Source organism: Strix uralensis, chromosome 5 (assembly GCF_047716275.1).
Source record: "Strix uralensis isolate ZFMK-TIS-50842 chromosome 5, bStrUra1, whole genome shotgun sequence".
In the NCBI taxonomy this organism is placed as follows: Eukaryota; Metazoa; Chordata; class Aves; order Strigiformes; family Strigidae; genus Strix; species Strix uralensis.
In genome coordinates, this window is record NC_133976.1 from 58,849,799 (window position 1) to 58,867,963 (window position 18,165).

The 18,165-nt window shown below is 54.7% G+C and overlaps 1 protein-coding gene across 5 annotated transcripts; it reads left to right on the forward strand.

The window, feature by feature from the left end:
• Nucleotides 1-1,392: 1,392 nt before the first annotated feature.
• CARD10 (caspase recruitment domain family member 10) lies at nt 1,393-17,893 on the forward strand. 5 transcript variants are annotated; one of them, XM_074871221.1, is made up of 21 exons: nt 1,393-1,440; nt 3,329-3,547; nt 3,892-4,029; nt 4,365-4,690; nt 6,608-6,802; nt 7,098-7,253; nt 7,382-7,507; nt 7,670-7,864; nt 7,963-8,109; nt 8,880-8,995; nt 9,247-9,287; nt 9,991-10,111; nt 10,606-10,786; nt 11,592-11,715; nt 12,069-12,309; nt 12,597-12,666; nt 13,029-13,128; nt 13,607-13,765; nt 15,921-16,042; nt 16,677-16,792; nt 17,037-17,893. In XM_074871221.1, the coding sequence occupies exons 1-21, from the start codon at nt 1,434-1,436 to the stop codon at nt 17,239-17,241; spliced, it is 3,105 nt and encodes a 1,034-aa protein (XP_074727322.1). In that variant the 5' UTR covers nt 1,393-1,433; the 3' UTR covers nt 17,242-17,893. The 5 variants fall into 5 exon arrangements, with proteins under 5 accessions (XP_074727322.1, XP_074727325.1, XP_074727326.1 ...); XM_074871224.1 differs by having other exon boundaries at nt 6,608-6,790; XM_074871225.1 differs by lacking the exon at nt 9,247-9,287 and having other exon boundaries at nt 10,043-10,111.
• Nucleotides 17,894-18,165: the final 272 nt, after the last annotated feature.

Consider the following 18,165-nt stretch of genomic DNA (forward strand, 5'->3'; position numbering starts at 1 on the left):
GCAGAGGTGGGGTCTAGAAGATGCAGTGGTGGGATGCTGAGGGCATCTCCCTTTTGGGAACATGTTGGCAAGGGCAGGAGCAATGTAGGGCTCCTTCATGTTGTGTCCAGAGCCCTGGAGCACATCAGTACTCTGGGCTATCCTGTGGGCTGACCCTGAGGCTGGGAAGAATCAGGTGAACTCCCATGTCTTACGAGTTTGATATTGCATTGGGAATCTTTTGCACAGAGCCTGCACTGTCTATCCCGGCCACTGAGGTCTGAGGTTTCACATGGCTGAGAGTGATGAAATGAGAGTGAAATGGAGTTGCTAGAGAAAATGAAAAGCACCTTAGCCTTGGAGGGTGATTCATGTGATGTTGGGACAGAACCATGGTGTCCAATTCCATCTCTCCCAGACCTCTCCTATTCCCAGTGGTATTGCACAGATTTGGGCAATTGGGTATACAGCAGGCATGGAGTTACCCTGTGCGGGCTCTTTGCAATGCTGTGTGGACACACGGATCCACTCCTGGGATTGCTGTGGCCACTTGAACCAGAGGAGGAGGAGGAGGAAGAAGGCTTCCCAGCATCTGCCCCTGGCCCAGGAGACTCAGTGTTTGGTCAGGCCGGCTGGTGCAAGCCCCTGCACGCCCTGGGGTACAGCTCAGTCACGCTGCCCTGGGGTGCCTCCCCGCCCGGCTCCACCCACAGACACGACTGAGGGCCAAAATTAAGCCTATGGGACCTCTTCTCAGCCGTGATCAGGCTTCTTTCAATCACCCCCATCTTCTCCTCTTTCTCGACCCCCCGGCTCCATCCAGAACCAGTCCCACACCCGCGGTGGCCAGGCTACCATTTCCGGGGACCCTGAACCAAAACCCTTCTCCTTACGCTCCTTCTCTCTGCGGACAGAGCTGGGGAGGCTGCACCCTGCCCGGAGAGACACCCCCCTCGCCGTGCCTGGGCGGGGCACCGGCTGGGCGGCCAAGCCGGGCACCCCCTTCCCCCGCCGGCCTGGCGGGAGGTGAAGTCGGGTGCGTTTCAGAAGAGAAGTCGCTGGCGAGCCACATCCTTCCGGAGAGCAGCTCCAGCCCGGGACTGGGGAGCGGGGCGGGGGGGTGCAGAAGGACGGGACAACACGCAGAGAAAAACCCTTCCCCGGCTCGCCCAGGTGAGGAGCAGCCGGAGGGTCTCAGACACGGGGAGGGCCCCCCCCGCGCCGGTGAGTGCGACCGCCACCGCCGGGGGCGGGCGGGGCTGGGCTGGGCTCTGCATCGCCCAGGGGGCTGCCAGGTCCCTCCCAGCCGGCTGCAGGAGGGAGGGAGGGAGGGAGGGAGGGAAGGTGCAGCGGGGTGGGGAAAGCGCTTCAGACACACCTGCCGGGGCGGTGAGACGGGCGGCGGCGGCGCGGAGCGGGGCGCGGAGCGGGGCGCAGCCCCCCCGGCGGCGGGGATGGCGGGTAAGGGGCGAGCCCCCGGCCGGGGAGAGCGGGGGACGGGCGCTTCTCCCCGGGCCTTACGGAGCCCTCGGGGGCGGCGTGGCCCCGCTGTGCCCCCTCTCCCGCGGAGGCTGTTGCGGCGCCCGTCGGCATCGCCTCGGGGTGGCCGGGGGCGTGGGTTTCGCACGGGCCCCGGCGGGGTGTGGGGGGCTTGTGTGTTTGCTCCTCTCTCCTCCTCTTTCCCAGCCAACTCCTCAGGGTGGGCCTCCGGCTCGCCATTCCTCGAGGAGCGCCTTCGGGCTGCCCCAAGGGGGAAGCGCTGCCTCCCCCCCGGCCCCCGGCCTGCAGGGGCCGCGGTGGACGGGAGGAGGGGTACCCCGGCCAGGAGGAGGGGGACCGCGAAGCTGGTCGCTGCTTGCACAGCCGGCTTGGGTTTCTTAGAGAAACACTTTGATTTAAAGGCATAAATCAGCTGCCGAGGAGCGGGGCTCAACACAGCGCAACTTCTGTGACCTGCTGTTGCGTCCGTCTTCTGCATACTTACAGCCCTGTGGCCAGCGAGCCTGTCCCACATGAGAGAGATCAGTTTCTGCAAGAAATGCAGTTTCTTTTCTTTATTGAACCTAGGACAATCCAGATCTGTATCGGTATTTAAGCTCCTAAGCCCTTTGGTGCTGGAAATCAGACATTTGAGTATCTTTTGTGGATTCAGCAATTCTCTCTTCTTGTTACCCTTCATCCAGTAGACCCTGAGCCTCCTATATTTTTACCTGGAGGATTAACTTCTGCACAGCTTTCTCAGCCGTCCTCCTTGCTGTGCTAGTTGACTGTCTGAAATGGTTGATATTCTCACCACAAGAAAGAAAAAAAGAAAAAAAAAAAAAACAAAGAAAAGAGAGTGGGAGATTTTCTTCCCTCTGCCTTTGTACAACATGAACCTCTACACTGCCCCCGGGGATGTTTGTGTGACTGGGGTAGGAAAGCTGGACTTGATACCAGCACCAGATCAGGAGGTAACGGTGCACACTGGGGAGGAGAGATGTCTTCTAGGTCTCAGAAGCTCTTTGCTGTGCTTTGCCTTGCCAGCTCAAAGGATTTGTGCTGGCCTGTGAAGCAGATTTTATTTCTCAAGTGAAAATCAATAACACTTGTTGAGTTGATACACAGCTGGCAAGAGAGCTCCTTGCACGTACCCGCTCCATCACAGCTTGTAGGACTTAATGGAGCAGGTTCACCACTGCTCTAAGGGTTTTCGGTCCATTGACTTCAGGGGGTCCCTCTTGCTTTATTTGGTTGACAGAGGGATTGCCTAGTTGCTATGTTCTTCCAGGGCTCCACATGGATGTGTGGAAGGTAGAAGATATGCTTTTGCGATTCTCCTTTGGCTCCAGTACCTGTAGCCAAGGTGCTCCATGGGATGGTGCCCTTGAAAACTTCAGTTTGGTCACTGATGCTTGGGGCATGCAGGGCACATGGATCCCCAGGGAAACACTCCTCTCCAACCCCAGTATGAGAGAATGTGTCCCAGACTGTGAAAACTCTTGCTTCTGAGAGTTTCCCATTCTCGGGGATGGGAAAAAGGGAGGATGTGTGATGGTCGGGGGCATTTAAGAGTGCTTCAGGGATGAAGAAGACATCTTCCCTAGACTTCCTACTGCATATGCTCCTAACTTCTTTATGCACCACTGCCTTCTGCCTCCTGCATATCTAAGGCCCTGAGTGAATGCTCAAGATCCTTCTGGACCAATTTGTATGTAAAATGGCTCCTGATGTATCTGAGTCCCATTTATAAGACTACCAAATCTTTTGCAGGATCATACCTCGGCTTGTTCTCCCATGCCTGCTCATGCCTTTTACTCTGTGCTCCTCCATCATTCCTGAGACCTTCTGGTTCCTTTTATCCTTCCAGCCCTGGAGAATGCCTCTCTCCAAGCCTGCAGCCTCTCGGAGCAGGAGGAGGAAGAGGACACCATTTGGGAAAAGATTGAGAGTGCGCGGCACCAGCTGACCCGCTCCCTGAACCCTGCGAAGCTCACCCCATACCTGCGCCAGTGCCGCGTGATAGATGAGCAGGATGAGGAAGAGGTGCTGAATTCATGCCGATTCCCTTGCAAAAGCAACCAGACAGGTGGGAGAAAGCACAGACTTGCACTTAGATGAGCCTGGTTTGTGGGGGACAACCTGGTGTGTGGTAGTGTGGCCTCTTGGTCCCTCCCACTGCAGTGCTATCCTGGCTTTGTTGTTCTCTGGAATGCTTTGCAGCCAGACCTCCATCTTGTCCTCTGTGGGCCTCCCCCTGGGTGCACACAGACGAGGGCAATGCTCCCACCCTGTTCCCTCCTCCAGCCATTCCCATTCTTGTGGATGGAAGCAGAACTGGTAGAGATGCTATTTCGTATCACGAAGCTGGTCTATGCTGTTTTCTCTCTGGTTTGCAGGGAATTCATCCTAGCTCTTTATCCTTTCTTCCAGGTTACCTGATGGACATCCTCCGGCGCCGTGGGAAGCGAGGCTATGAAGCCTTCCTGGAGTCTTTAGAGTTTTACTACCCAGAGCACTACACTCGGCTAACAGGGAGGGAGCCAGCCCAGCGCTGCTCTATGATCCTGGGTAGGGTCAGGTGCTCCTCCTCCTTTCAGCTGCTGCTTGCACGGGAAGGGCCAGAAATCTGTGCATGTGCGTGCATAAAGCACATAAAGTTCATGCTACCAGTGTGCAAGCAACTCTGGCAGCTCTGTGCTCTGGATCTGGCAGGGAGGGGGCCAAATGTCTGTGTGTAATGGACTGTGGTGCCGTAAGCCTGGGACAAGAAGGGCTGCAAACCCACAGGAGAGCTTGGCACCCCTTTGTTGGAAAACAGAGCATTGGGCAAATCTGCAGGCTGGTTTTTTGTGGTTAACCCTGTCTCAGCAGCCAGAACCAGAATCTTCTTTGTCTCCCCCCAGATGAGGAGGGCCCTGAGGGACTAACTCAGTTTCTGATGATGGAGGTGAAGAAGGTGAGGGCTCAGCGGAAAGAGCACCTGCTGAAGGAACACCAGCTCCAGGTGAAAAACCAGGCATTGGAACAAGAGCAGGCCCGGCTGGAGCAGCAGCTGCAGGAGCTCCTGAAGGTGCAGGAGCGTTGCCAGCGGCTGAGAGAGGAGTGGGACACCAACAGCGTGGAGCTGCTGAGACTGAAGGATGAGAACTACATGATGGCCATGCGCTATGCACAGCTCTGCGAGGAGAAGAACATGGCTGTGCTGCGGAGCAGGGACCTGCAGCTGATGGTACAGCCCCAGGGAGTGGGAGGGTTGGTGGTGGGAGGTGGTGGGGATCTGATGGCTGAGAGGGATGCACACAGATGTCCCTGTGTGGTGGTCCCTGAGCGTGGAGGAACTGATGGCAGGCGGGATGTGCGTTGGGGTGCATGCCCCTGCTCTTGAGGGGGAATGTGCCCTGCAGAGCGGCCAAGTTGTGGGCACAGTGCAGGAGGCTGGCCACTGCCCTGGGGCAGCTGGAGATGTATCATCAGCTCCTGCCACAGCTGGAGATACATCACCTAGAGGAGCAAGAAGCAACTCCTCAGAGGAGCTGCCAGGGCAATGCCTTCCCTGGCATCTCTTGGCTTTCTCAGCCTGGCCGTTGGCACCATGAGATGCCCTGTTTGCTCCTGCACGAGCTCGCTGTCCTGCGCTGCCCGCTCTGCTGTTGAGCGCCTGCACTGTGTCTGGGCAGCACAGGCATGCAGCAGGCAGCTGATTCGGTCAAGCTGTGTGTTTGTATTTACTTCTTCCCTGGGAAAGGGCTTGCATTTTCCTCTTTCTGGTGAGGATGGTGGCTGTGCAGCCACTCATACACAGGGCCCTGGTGTGTGTGCTGCCTGGAGCTGCCCAGCTCATAGGAGCGTTTTGGCCCAGACTCCATACCCCCTGCCACTCCCCACCGCCTCCTCATCTCTCTCATGACGTTTAGGAGACTCATGCCCTGCATACCTGAAGGAATTTGTGACACTGCACTCTAGCTGCCAAGCTTTCACCTCCAGCAAACACGCACCCATTTCCTGCCTGGGCAAGGACAGCCTTACCTTGAACCTATTAATAACCCAGTTTTCTCAGTGCTCTGCTGCCTCCTGGCTTTCTCCCTACCAGTCTGGGCCTGGGCCTCTCACTCAGCCCGGCAGTTACCTTTCATTCCTCATTCTGGTCTGCCAGTGCCAGGATCCTCCCCTAACTTTTATCTGGTATTCTTGCCAGGGCCGGCTCCCCTGGGCCTCCTCTGAGCAGGGAGGTGAATTGCTTGTGGGTGACTGTGTGGTGAAGAAATCCCCCTGGAAGCAGGGTGGGCTACCAGGTCCCAGCCTGTCTTCCCCTCCTGACTCCAGGGTCCAGAAGTGACTGGTCCCTGAAGGTCATTCTAGGCTTTTTGTGCAGATTTCCAGAAGTAATCCAGTTCCCAAGTCCCCCCTTGGTGATTCTGGAAATGCTGCTTAGTGCTCAGTGGCTTTGATAGGTTTCCCCTGCCCTGTTTGTTCTCAAAGCCTTACCTGGCGGTGAAACTGCTTCTCTGATCAACCTCATCAGTCATTACAGGGCTGTGAGGACCTCCCTTACTCTTAAAAGTAACTGACCTCCTCCCCTGTCTCCAGTGACATGTTGGTGGAGGAGTGTGAGAGCAGGCCAGGGTGTGATGATGCACCTGTGGCATCCTTCAGCCTCTGGCAGTTTAAGCCTCATATGCTTCCCAGGCCAGAGGTGGCCTCCCCTCACTGAATGGTCTGTGGTGGATTTTTCTGCTGCAACTTTGTTTCTCAGCTGTTCTAGGAGCTGGGAAGCCTTTGCCATACTCTGAGCTGCTGGCCCTGGCAGCACACCAGAGGCCCCTGGTCCACCCACAGACAGGGCCAGCTGCGCTGGGGATGCCCCAGGTTGCAAGAAAGTTGTTGCACGGAGAGAGGATCCTGAGACTGAATGCGCTTACACAAGTGCCTCTTCCTCCTTTGCCCTGCAGGGAAAAGCTTTTGTGTGCAGCTGTGCTAACTTCGGCCCAATGGCAGGGGCCAAAATGTACTTCTCGTGGTTGCCCAGCCCTTGCTTTGCTTGCCTCCAGACCCTTTTTCTGCCCAGCATCCTCTCTGCTTCACTCTCCTGCTAAAGCAGAGGTTCAGGGCCGTATGGGTCAGACTATGTTTCTTCCCTGGGTTGCAGGTGGACAAGCTGAAATGCAAAGTGACCAGCTTAGAGGAGGAGTGCAGCCTGCTGCGGAAACAGGTGTCTGCGCCGCCCCAGCGAGAGGCAGAGGAGCGGGGCCACCCTGATGCTGTGTCCGAGCTGTGGGCTGAGAACCAGCGGCTCACGGCATCACTGCAGGAGCTGCAGGGCATGTTGCAGGTACCTGGCAGGGTAGGCTCCAGGTCACCTCCTTTCCTGGGGCACCCCCAGTGCTGGTGACATAGGCACTGGAAAGATGGGGGAAATCACTGTCCTGGGCTGGCTGTCCCTTCCTCTGAGCCTATTGCTTAGCTGTGGTGGCTGCCATTGCTTTGTGACTCTTAGATGTGCTCACAAGTGTGACTTTGTGCCTTGGAGCACGCAGCACATTAATGCAGGAGTGATGGTGGCAGTCTGCCTGTCACTGCCTTGGTCTAGTGCTCCCTTTGTACCTGTGGTGCAGTGACAGTACCCTCTCACCTCCTAGACACCTGGCGAGGGCCCAGTGCCAGGCTCTGAGCAGATCCTGCTGGACATCCTGGAGCATGACTGGAAGGAAGCTCAAGATGACCGGCAGGATCTCTGCCAGAAACTCAACTCCCTGCAGAACGAGCTACAGTGGGCCGAAGAGCTGAGGGATAAGGTATAGCATCCATCACTGTTCCTGTCCCCACACACTGAGCAGGGCCTGGAAGAGAGGGGAGGGGAGGGGCTGGGAAGCCACAGCAGTTGGTTCCAGGAGGGCTAATGCTTGCTGCTCGCTGTTGCCAGTACCTCCAGGAGGTGGAAGATCTGCAGCTGAAGTACCGGACGCTGCAGAAGGACTGTGATCTCTACAAGCATCGTATGAACACAGTGCTGTTGCAGCTGGAGGAAATTGAAAAAGAACGGGACCAGGTAAATTGCACTCCCTGCTGGCTCTCCACCTCCCAGCAGGACTAAGGCTTTTGTCTCTGCTCTGGATACCCGCTCCTTCCCCAGTGGATCTCCATCCATGCCAGGGTGGGAGCTGGGGATTAGTTCTCTGCCTTTTCTCACTCTCAGCCTGGCTCCTTGCAGGCAATCCAGAGCCGCGATGGGGTGCAGCTACAACACTCCCAGAGCCTTATCGAGAAGGACCAGTACCGCAAACGCGTGCGGGCCCTGGAGGAGGAGCGGGACAAGCTCCTAAGCAAGCTGAGCCAGGCAGAAGGGCTGAACAGCACGCTGGAGGCACAGCTGCAGCGCTGCCAAGGCAGCCGCAGCCTGGGCAAGGTGAGGGTGGCTAGAAAGAAGGGGAAACAAAGAAGGCAGGGAGGTCAGGGCTGATTTCTGTGGGATGCAATGGGATAATGGAGTCTCTTCTCTCCCAGATGTGCAGCTCTTCCCACTCCCTCTGCTCCAACCTCAGTAGCACCTGGAGCCTTGTAGACAACCCTACCAGCTTTACAACTGGACTTGTGGATGCTCTGGGGGTTTCTGTTATCCCGTTCCCAGGGGATTCAGCGATTCAGAGCATGGTGAGCACTTTCCCATGAGAGGCTGACCCTCAGCTGAGGGCAGTGGGGACCCACGCTTCTCAGAAAGGGCACAGAGGCATTGCAGCAGGTTCACTGTGGGGCTGTGACTCAGTGGAAGACTGGGCATGGAGTGGTGTGTAAGGTGGGAGCAGATCCCAGGCACAAAGCTTTGCTCTCTGTCTCTGACAAACCAGCCAAGCTGCACCAAACTGTGTAGCACTCAGCTGGGTGGGAAAGAGGGGAAAGCGAAACTCTTTTTGTTCCATATGACACCCTAGAAATGAATGGCCTCATGTAACATGTTATCCTCCCCAAAAAGCTGTTTAATCTACACATGCTGGGAAAGAAATCCTGGATCTTTTGAATCCTGTAGCAGCATCATATTGTTTTCAAGGGAGTCAGGTTCTTTCTTTTGACTCTTTGAACTTTCATCCTAGAGCACCCTAAAATGGCCAGTCCCACAGATTACTCAAAGCTCTGGGTGTGTGGTGGCTAAAAGTGAGATATAAGGACAAGGTTGGATATTCCCTTCATCTGTTGCTACTTCCACAGCTTGTACATTGCAGAAAGATGGGGATGCAGTGTCATGCATCTCCATCTGTGTTCTTTTCTTGGGAAAACAAGGTGCCCCTGGGTGTTTGGAGGCATGTGGATGGTCCCTAAGGAAGCATGTGGTACCTGAAGAGCTGTTTGCAACCTGGTGTGAAGGGAGGGGAGAGGTGGTGCTGGGTGTTGGTGTTAGCAGGCATCTCTCTTTCGCTCTGCCCAAGGAGGTGACTCCCGACAATGAGAAGGATATCAACCGTCTTTCCACCTTCCCCTTCCCCCCTTGCATCGGCTCCATCCTCCGTCGGCAGCGGGAAGATAGGTGCATGCCCTACAAAAGGTGATTGCTAGAGGCTGCTTGAGTCTGTGTCTCCTCTGTAGGGCTTGTGGGGGCCAGGGAGAACAGGCTGGCAGGGGAGGAGGGGACCTGGAGTGGGGACTGAGAGGGGGAAGGCTGGCTGGAAGCTGTGTGCTGGCTGGGGGTGTGCTTCTGGGGTAGTGGGGAAAGGCTGAGGGGGTGGGGTTGATGAGAAGCAAACAGGCTTTGGAAAAGCTGCTGCCTTACAGCTCCTCTTTGTGTCTTCTTTGTAGCTTGTCCTGTGGCTCCTTTAGCAGCATTGAAGATGCAACAGGTACCAGGGTGGGGGCTTTCCCCAAAGGGCTTAGCTCAAAAGAAGTGGTGGCTGTGGGGAGAGGGGTTGGACAACTGACCCTCCCTCATGCCTTTAGTTTGTGCACCTCACTGCAAGGTCTCTGCACCCACAGCAGGGTGCTATGGACCCACATGTCCCCCTGTGCCTTGCCAGGCACAGCAGCTGGAGAAGCTGGCTTTTCCTCTGCAGAGCAGGTAGCTATTCACGGCAGCTCTGTTTAATTCATGGAGCTGAGTTGATGGAGAACTTGATCTGAATTTAGGGGAGTAGGTAACAGAAGAGAGAAATACCTTTGCCCTGGGGTGTTATTGAATATTCCCTTCATCTGCTACTACTTAAGTGATGTGTTGTAAATCTCCTGGAGTGGAGCTCTTGGTGCTGGCAGGTTCTGTGGTGGGTGTTGGTGGCTGATCTCCAGGCACATCCAGGTGGTCCTGGCTGCTGCTGCCTTCTGACTGAAATGCTGATGAAGGGAGCAAAGATTTGCTTGTTCTCAGAAGACATGGAAAACCCTTTCTGGGAGGGTGACTGTTCAAAGCCTCCCTGCAGCCTCAGTTTCCTAGTGAGATGCTAGAAAATGCCCAGGAGGGCAAGGAGACCCATGCCGCCCTGAGAACATGAGCTCCCTGCAGCGCTCGGAGAGGTGATGTGCCCCCTCTCTCCCTCTTGCTCTCTTTCCTAGGCAGTGGTTTTGCTAGCGCCTCGCTTGGGGCCTTCTCCTCTTCTTCCAGCAGCACCTACGCCAGGGTGAAGTCGGAGATCTGCTTATCCACGCTTCCCAGCCGTGAGGAGGTCACCCGGAGGTGACTGCTGCTCTCTGAGCTAGGCACTCTGAGGCAGCTGCTTGGAGGGAGATTTTGTGGTGCTGGGGAACCATGCTTGGGAGATCCTTCCTTTCTGCCTCCCCGCCTTGCGGGCTCTTTCTCGCTAGTGGGAGAAGAGAGAAATGAAGATCCCATAGTCCTTGCTTCCTAGCAGGACTCCAGTTTTTTTGTGCTGTCCCATTTGTTATGGCAGGGGTGGGGATGTTGCCTGGGGCTGGACACACATTTATCTAGGTGGGGACAGGACTGTGGGAGCCCAGCTTGGCTTCGGTGTTGGGGCTGGTGGGATGGAAGGGGCTGTGGGGATTTGTAAGCTCTATGTGTATGCCCTGGTGATGGCTGTGAATCATGAGCTCTGTACTGCAGTGCTCAGTATAATAAACACCCTGTAGCTGGATACAAGGCGTGGGGGGACTGGTTCTTAGGAAAGGCAGCAAACTTCAGTTGCTGGATTTGGCGTTTCTCCTTGTCAGGTCACTGGTGGTACAGCTCACTAGCATGGCTCACCCCAGCAACCCCTCACCCCAGGAGAAGAGGCTTGGAGCAGACATCTCCATCCTTGGAGGGAACAGGACAGGGATTTACGTCCAGTGGGTCAAGCCAGGCTCACGAGTCGAGGATGCGGGACTCAGGGAGGGGTGCCGGCTCATTGAGGTGAGTCTGGGAATGGGCTCACTTTGTGGGTTTGCAGGGCACCTGGAATGATGCAAGGAGTGTGGAGTGATCTCCAGTGCAAGCTGACCTCTACCCAGCTTGAAGTCCACTTCCATTTCTCTTGTTTCTCAGGACCGTTTGCTGCCTAGAGCTTTATGCAGCACAAACATCCATCCATGTCTCATGGCACTTGCATGTACTTATGCATGTAAAAATGCTGAAACCTTCTGAAACACTTCCTTCAGCTGTGGGAGGGGAGAAACAAAAAGGAGTAACACAATTAAGATGGCAATATGGCTATGTGTCCCTGGAGTTGTCTGTCACCTTGTAGTATTTCAGAGCAGTTTGCATCCTGCACATGCCCGTTGCAAAGCAATCAATTCTAGAGCAAGATTTCTCAGGCCTTCATGACCCTCCTGAGCTATAGAGAATAATTGCTCTGAAGAAAGCTCCTAGAGGGAGGGAAGGACATTTGTTTTGACAAGAATGACACCACTTGAAATACAGCTACACTACTTGAATTAAAATCCCACCTGTAATTGAAAATAAACCAGCCCTCCCGCCCCCACTCTCACACGTGTTCATGCACACACATTTGCTTTCAGAGCAGCCCTGCATCTGGACTGGGTGGTGGCTGGCAGCAGGTATTTCAGAGGCAGACTTGAGGATGACTTGTCCTTGGGTAGAGCTTTCCCTGGGCCTGCCTTGCTCTGTAACATCTCTTGTGTAACCCTGATGGGTGAGAGAGCTGGGGGGGAGTCTGCTCTTCCAGCCCTTGGGTCTAACAGCATTGAGTCCTTGCTAGCTGAGGGTGCCGTCGCTGAAGGAAGAGGTCCTTTCCCTGGAGAACTGCACGCAGGAGGTTGCCTACCTCAGCCTGTTGCATTGGGATGAGCCCTCTAATCTCATCTTTCAGCAGGACCTGGAAGGTAAGGCCCTGGCAGCTGGGTCTCCTTTGAGCCTGAGCTCTCTGCCTCCCTTTCCAGACCCTCCACCCAGCCCTGGAGGTAAATGTCAGTTATTCTCTCTCCTCTCCTGTTTGGTCCTAGGCCACCATGTCTGACACAGGGGTTGGCCGTAGCTCCAGTAGCTTTCCCTGTCTGATGTGACTTGTGCATCCTCTGAGTTACAGGATGGAGGTACAGACCTTCTGTCTGTTTGCCTCCTCTGCACCCCTGACCCCAATCCGTAGCATCACAGCTGTGCTGGGGACCTGGCTATCTTATCGGTGACAGTTGTCTCCTGTGTCCTTGCCTGTGGTGACCTATATCTTCTGCTCCAGGATACCAGCCTCTGCGGGAAGCTCTGGAAGAAGGGAAGAAGTTTTCTGGAGACTCATTCTACGTACGCACCAACCTGACCCTCCTGGAGCCGTCAGACCCATATGCACTGTGTGTCAAGTGTCGGGAGATTCTCCACGTCACGGACACCATGCACAAAGGGCGGCTGGAGTGGTATTGCTCCCGTGTCGATCCCTTGACCATGCGGGACCTGGACAAGGGGACAGTGCCCAACTACAGCAGGTAAAGGAGGAGGAGGAAGGCAGAGCGTACCCCATTTATCTGTGGTGAGCATTGCCTAGGAGTCCCGAGGGGTACAGACTGGCCTCTCGATAGTGTGGGCTGCCCAAACCTTGTATAGGGAACCAGTGTGGTAGTGTTTGGGTGCCCTTGAGAGACTGGGAGGTTGAGTGAGGGCTTTGATATGCCTGTGCTTCAGCAGGTCTGTGGGGTTTGGTGAAGGGGATCACAGCAGGCTACGGTCCCTGAAGGCTCCAGAGTTGCTTGAGTGCAAAGTCTTTGTCTTTCAGGGCTCACCAGCTTTTGAAGATCCAGGAGAAGGGTCAGATGCCTGGGCAGCAGAAGGGCCACAGAAATAATGTAAGCCAAAGAAGCCAGCAGTGAGAGCTCTGTGTGTGTGTGCCTGTGGCCACCCCACCACCTTGGCACGCAATCTGCCCCACTCTGTTGGTAAACCAACTCATATAGAGGTGTCAGCTGGGTTAGCAAGCAGAGCAGGGGCTTATAGCCCAGGCAGTGTTACTGCTCTGTGGCTGCTTTCCTACCCCCTCTCCACTTCCAAGACTGAGCCTGATGGGCCCATGGACCCAGTCCCATGCTTTTTGTATGTGTGCTCCATCCCGTTTGCCAGTGAGTGTTTGCAGCTCTGTGTGTGTGTGTGAGAGAGAGAGAGAGGGAAATGGTCTATGCTCTCAGCCTTACTGCCATCACTTTCTCCTCAGCTAAAGAAACGGGCCTTGGACCAACTGCGCCTGGTGAAATCCAAACCGCAGAGGAGCCCACAGGAGCCCCCTCAGCAGCTGTGGCTGGACCCCTGCTCAGGTTAGCTGTTACCCCTGCGCCTGCCCCATCATCCTTGGAGACCCAGTCGTCCCCTGTGGGCACTGAAGGGGCATTGTCATCTGGGATGCCTCAGTCTCTCTGCCCAGGATCCCTCTTATAACTCTGCTAACAGGATTTTGGGAAGCCTTGCATATTTAAAGCCCCTGCTACTTTTCCCTAGTTTTCTGGGGCTTTCCATTGCTTCTGTGGTTCTTGGGGTCATCTAACTTTTTGTGGAGAATAAACTGGTGTGTAACTCAAGGGAGTCCCAGGAAATGGGCAAGGAGGGGCTACAGCCAGGGTATCTGCCCATAACCAGGGTTAGGATCTCTCCTAGGACATAGGATGGTTGGTAGGCACCTCCATGAGTCAGGATGAGAGGATGGTACAGGAAGAATGCGATGGTCTGTGGGCCGCTAACAGGCTGGTCTCCCATGTTCTCACCTTTGTCTTTCTCTTCTTCATTCCTGTCTTCCAGACTTGGACATGAACCTGAAGCCTTACAGCCTGGTGCGTCCTGTGGTGGTCAGAACACCCCGTCCTGTGGTGCTGTCACCTAACTGCATTGCACCACGGCTCATCAGGAACCTTCTGGACTTGCCCACTTCTCGCCTGGACTTCCACGTGTGCCCAGCAGGTAGGCAGCAATGAGTGGCTGAGATGTCCAGGGCTGTTTTAGGAGCCTGGGGCTGAGTGAGGTGAAGTACGCAAGTCTCCTACTTCTGAGGGCTGCTTTCCCATTTTACTTTCTGCCACTTCTTAGCCATACAGTGGGAAGCTAAGATGTTGCTCAAATAGGTCTCTTCTGTGGAGGCCTCGGTCAGCCCAGTTCAGGGAAGAGGTGCTTTTAGTCTTCGAAGTATGTGATGTGGTCTCATGGGACTCTTGGAAAGCACATGAGGTGTCTCTTCAGTGGCTAAGTGTGGGGGTCTCTCAGTCTTCCCAGACAATACCTGTTGACAGGTCACCTCTTTGGGCTGAGTGCAAGATGTTCCCTCCTGTTTTCAACTATGTCCTATCCCTTTGGCCCACAGGGAAGCCAACCCTCCCTTCTGGTCTCCTGGGGCATGGGGATCCTCTCTCTTTCCTTGAGTGGGTGGTGGTGGCATTGCCTTTCTTGTCTGTGTGACTGTTCCCAGAGATGAAGCCCCTGGCTGAGGTGGGATCTGCAGGTTGACTTCATACCAGCTCTTCTTCCACAGGAATGAGAGGATCCAGCCTTAGTGCTGTTGTCCCCTTCCTTCTGCCAGCAGTGTGAGGCTGACACACTGGTGCAGAGGCTGCTGGGGAAAGGGCTTTTCTCCCATGGGGAATTTTTGCAGAGGACTACTTCTTCTTTCCTTCTTCCTCCTTCCTTCTCCATCTCTCTCCTTTCCCCATGTTTAGTGTTTTCCCTTTGCCAACTGTGGGACTGAAAAATGAGTCAGTATATTTTTTGGAGGGTGGTGATGGAGGTAGTGAAAAATCTCTGGTTTGCTGAAGAAGGATGGCTCTGCAAATTTTGACCACTGGGCTTCTCATCTGAGTGACTTGGCCATATATCCTGTTGTACTGAGCCCTCTGCAGGGTCCCCCTCACATTGCATGGGGGCATGCTTTGAAGCCATTACTGTGGCTGGGAATTTACACCGAGGGCAAAAACTCCGTGCTCCCCTGTCAGTTTTGCCTGTTGTGAGGGAAGGAAGGTGATCTGGGAGCCCCGAGCCATTTCTCTTTTCTTCACTGCCTGTGTTTTCCTTTGGAAAACTCCCCAGCCAGTGCAAAGTTAGTGTAAGACAGCTGATCTTCCACAGGAGCCTGCTCCTTCTAAAGGAGACAGATGGCTTTGCAGGATCCAGCTCTACCTGGAAAGTACCTGCCACCAGACAGAGGCAGCAGAGGATGCCCAGGCAGCCTGGGGCTTAGGAGAGCTGGAATGTGCTCTGGACCCAGTTCCAAACATGCCTTCTCCTAAATACATAATTTCTGTCTTAGGGGTGCAAAGCTCCTAAAACCCTTCCTTGTTAGGTTCTCTGTTCATGTTTCAGTGGCAGTGTGTGTAGCTGTCTAGGGCAGCATGGTCAGCACCCGCTTCAACCATGCTGGCCTGCAGAGCCTGTGGCTCCCAAGTGAGGTCTCTGTGTGTGTGCATTGTGTCATCTTCTGTTGGGAGTTACTGGGGGTACCTGCCATCTCTGCCCCCAGTTCTCTGTCTCAGCGTCACCTCTCTGCTGCTGTCCTGCCTGGCATTGGCTCAGCTGCTGGGTGTTGTCCTCCCACCTTCGAGCAGGGGGAGATGGCTCAGGCTGCCACCAGCAAAAGGAGGTTCAACTTGCCCCCATCTTCCTCCCACTCTCCCACACCAAGATGAATGCTCCTCTTGCTTCCCCAGCCCTACCACTCACTGGAGCCATCCATAAGCCCATGCAGCTCACAGACCCCACAGAAAACCTACCTGGCAAAATAAAGGGATTATTTTTCTGCCATACTCTCTTAAGGAAGGGGTGGTACAGTGTGGCAATGGGGAAGCGGGGGATAATGTCTATGAGCTAGCTTAGGCTGCTGCGGTACTACAAGTGCTGCTCTTGCCCTGGAAGGTGTCTTCGGCTGTGATATCTTGCTTGTTCTGTATGCAGAAAGCTGCAGGAGATCCATGCCAACGTGTAATGTTGTATAATTAGACTCGCTCTCCAGAATCCATAAACACTGAACTTGATAAGCATCAGCACAGCAGCAAATGTGCAGTATCTGAGGTAGAAAGTACATGCAAGAGGGAGAAGGGGCTGACGTCTCCCTTTTTATCTTGGTTCACAGAGAAGCTGGCAGAAGGGGATCCCAGTGCACCCCATGCTCAGGAGCACCCCGTGTCTAGAAGTGTCCCTGAGGACAGGAAGGAGAGTGGGCGAATCCGCATGATCCGGGAGGCGATGGAGAAGGTGCTGAGCTGTTTGGTGTGGGGAGCAAGGGCCAGGATGGAGCACCCTGTTCAGATTGGAGGACAGGAGGGGACAGCTGAGTGGGCAAAGAGGGAGGGTGATGTGGGGATAGAGAAGGAGCTGCTTGCTTGGGCTCTGTGTAATTTGGAGAGTGTTTTAGGTGCTGTGGGGTTGTGGAGCAGCAGATACGAACTTTTCTCTGAGTGTCTGTTGGGCTCAGGTGAAAGAAATGGCAACTGGGGATTTGTGAGGGAGGCAGTGGGAAGTGCCATACACAGAAGTGACCTCGCTGCTCTCACATTCTTCATTTTCACCAAAGTGGCAACAGCTCTGCTGAAGGCAGACAGAGAAATGTGGGGCTGTGGGTGACAGTGATGACAAAGGGGATGTGAAGATGGGCTGTGGCTGAGCAAGGGGTCTGGTGGGCTCTTGGGTTGGTTCGGCATTGATGGAGTGGGTGACCCTGCTCTTTAATTCTCCTCTTGCCACTGTCTATAAATCCCACATTTAATGGAATTACTATTGGAAAAGCAATGATATTTCACAGTATGGGGTTTGATTTAATATAACTGTCATGGGCTGGGGTTATTTTTTCTCCATTTAAATCAGTAAATCTATTCAATTTCCCTTCCAGAATAAACACTGTCTGCTAGAGCTGGGAGTTCACAGTGTGAGGGATCTAATTAAAAGTGAAATATACCCCATCGTTATCCATGTCGAGGTCACTGAGAAGAATGTTAGAGGACTCAGGTAAGAAAAGACAGAGTGGCATGGATGAAGGGTATTGCAGGAGGAGAGAGAAGCCCTTTTCTCTGTTCAGAGGGAGAGACGAGGATCGGCGTGAGAGCACTTGCTGTGTGTGTCGGGGTTCGCCGCTGTGAGGGAAAAAAGGGCAGGAAAATCAGCTTTTTGTACATGTGAGGGAGTTCCTGGGTGTTTTTGCCACCCCATCTCTCTATGCCAAGGGTAACGCTCATTGCCGTGTTTTTCCCAGGAGCTTGCTGGGAAAGGCGGGCCAGCGGTACTCGGAGGTGCTGAAGGTGTGCCGTGGTGCAGAGCAGGCTCTGAACACTCTACCGTGCTCCTGGGCCTGCGTGGAGCCCCACGCCTGGAGCCACACTGAGGAGCTGCCCAAGGTAGTTCGGGGATACATCTTCCAGGAGCAAACCCGCCCACTGTGGATCGAGGAGGGCGACTGAGCTCAGGATAGCAGAGTGAGCTCTGCCAGCTACTGTCCCCAAGAGATGTTCTCGGAGGTCACTGTCTCCCCAAACTCCTCCAGGTAGTGTGTCCTTCTTCCCTGAGGGAATGCCAGCAGCAAAGGCCTGCAAGAGTAGCCTTTCTGGTCCCCTTGAGGCCACCAAGAGCCAGGGAGTAACATGTGCTGCCTCCCCCATCTGAGCTTTCTGTATTTTATTGGAGAGACATCTTCCACCACTGTGGTGGAAACACCCTTGCGGGCTGTTCCCCATCACCTTGGGCTGCCCTTGTCTCTGGTGTGTGGTCAGAGTGCCAGATGGGGAATGTAGGAGAACTGTGTGGCATCAGACCGTGTCGGAGCATATTTCACCCACGTTTGAAGCTTTTCTCCCACTCCCCTGCCCTGGGGCACTGTGTGCTCCAGGTCCCCTCTTCCCCTATCTACCTCGCCTCCGGCCCTATGGTGCAGGGAGCATGGCTTGTGTGCCAGTGCTCCACCACGGCTAGAGTGACACTAAGCTTGTAACAAACCCTCATTTTATAGGAGCTGTACTCTTTATTGCTTGTAAATTATTAATGGAGCCTTTTATTGGCAAACCACGTATAAAGGAGAATTAAATACCACTCATAATGGGAATGGGTGGCAGACTATGGGCTTGTGTGTTACTGGGAAGATTTGGCTGATGCACAATGGGGTATTTTTCTCCTCCTTTAGCTGAGGCCCAACTGCCCAGCCCTTCAGGGGAAGGAGGGAGCACTGCTTTTGCTGTTGTAGGGCAGCAAGAGGTGTGGGGAGAGGACAGGTTGAGTGTGCCACAGACCAAGCCCCCTCCCATTTCTACTTGCCCCCTGTTTTTCAGTCCCTTGCCTCTCCCCAGTGCTGATGTTGGCCAGGTTGCTCTAGAAAAGCCAGGGAAAAGCTC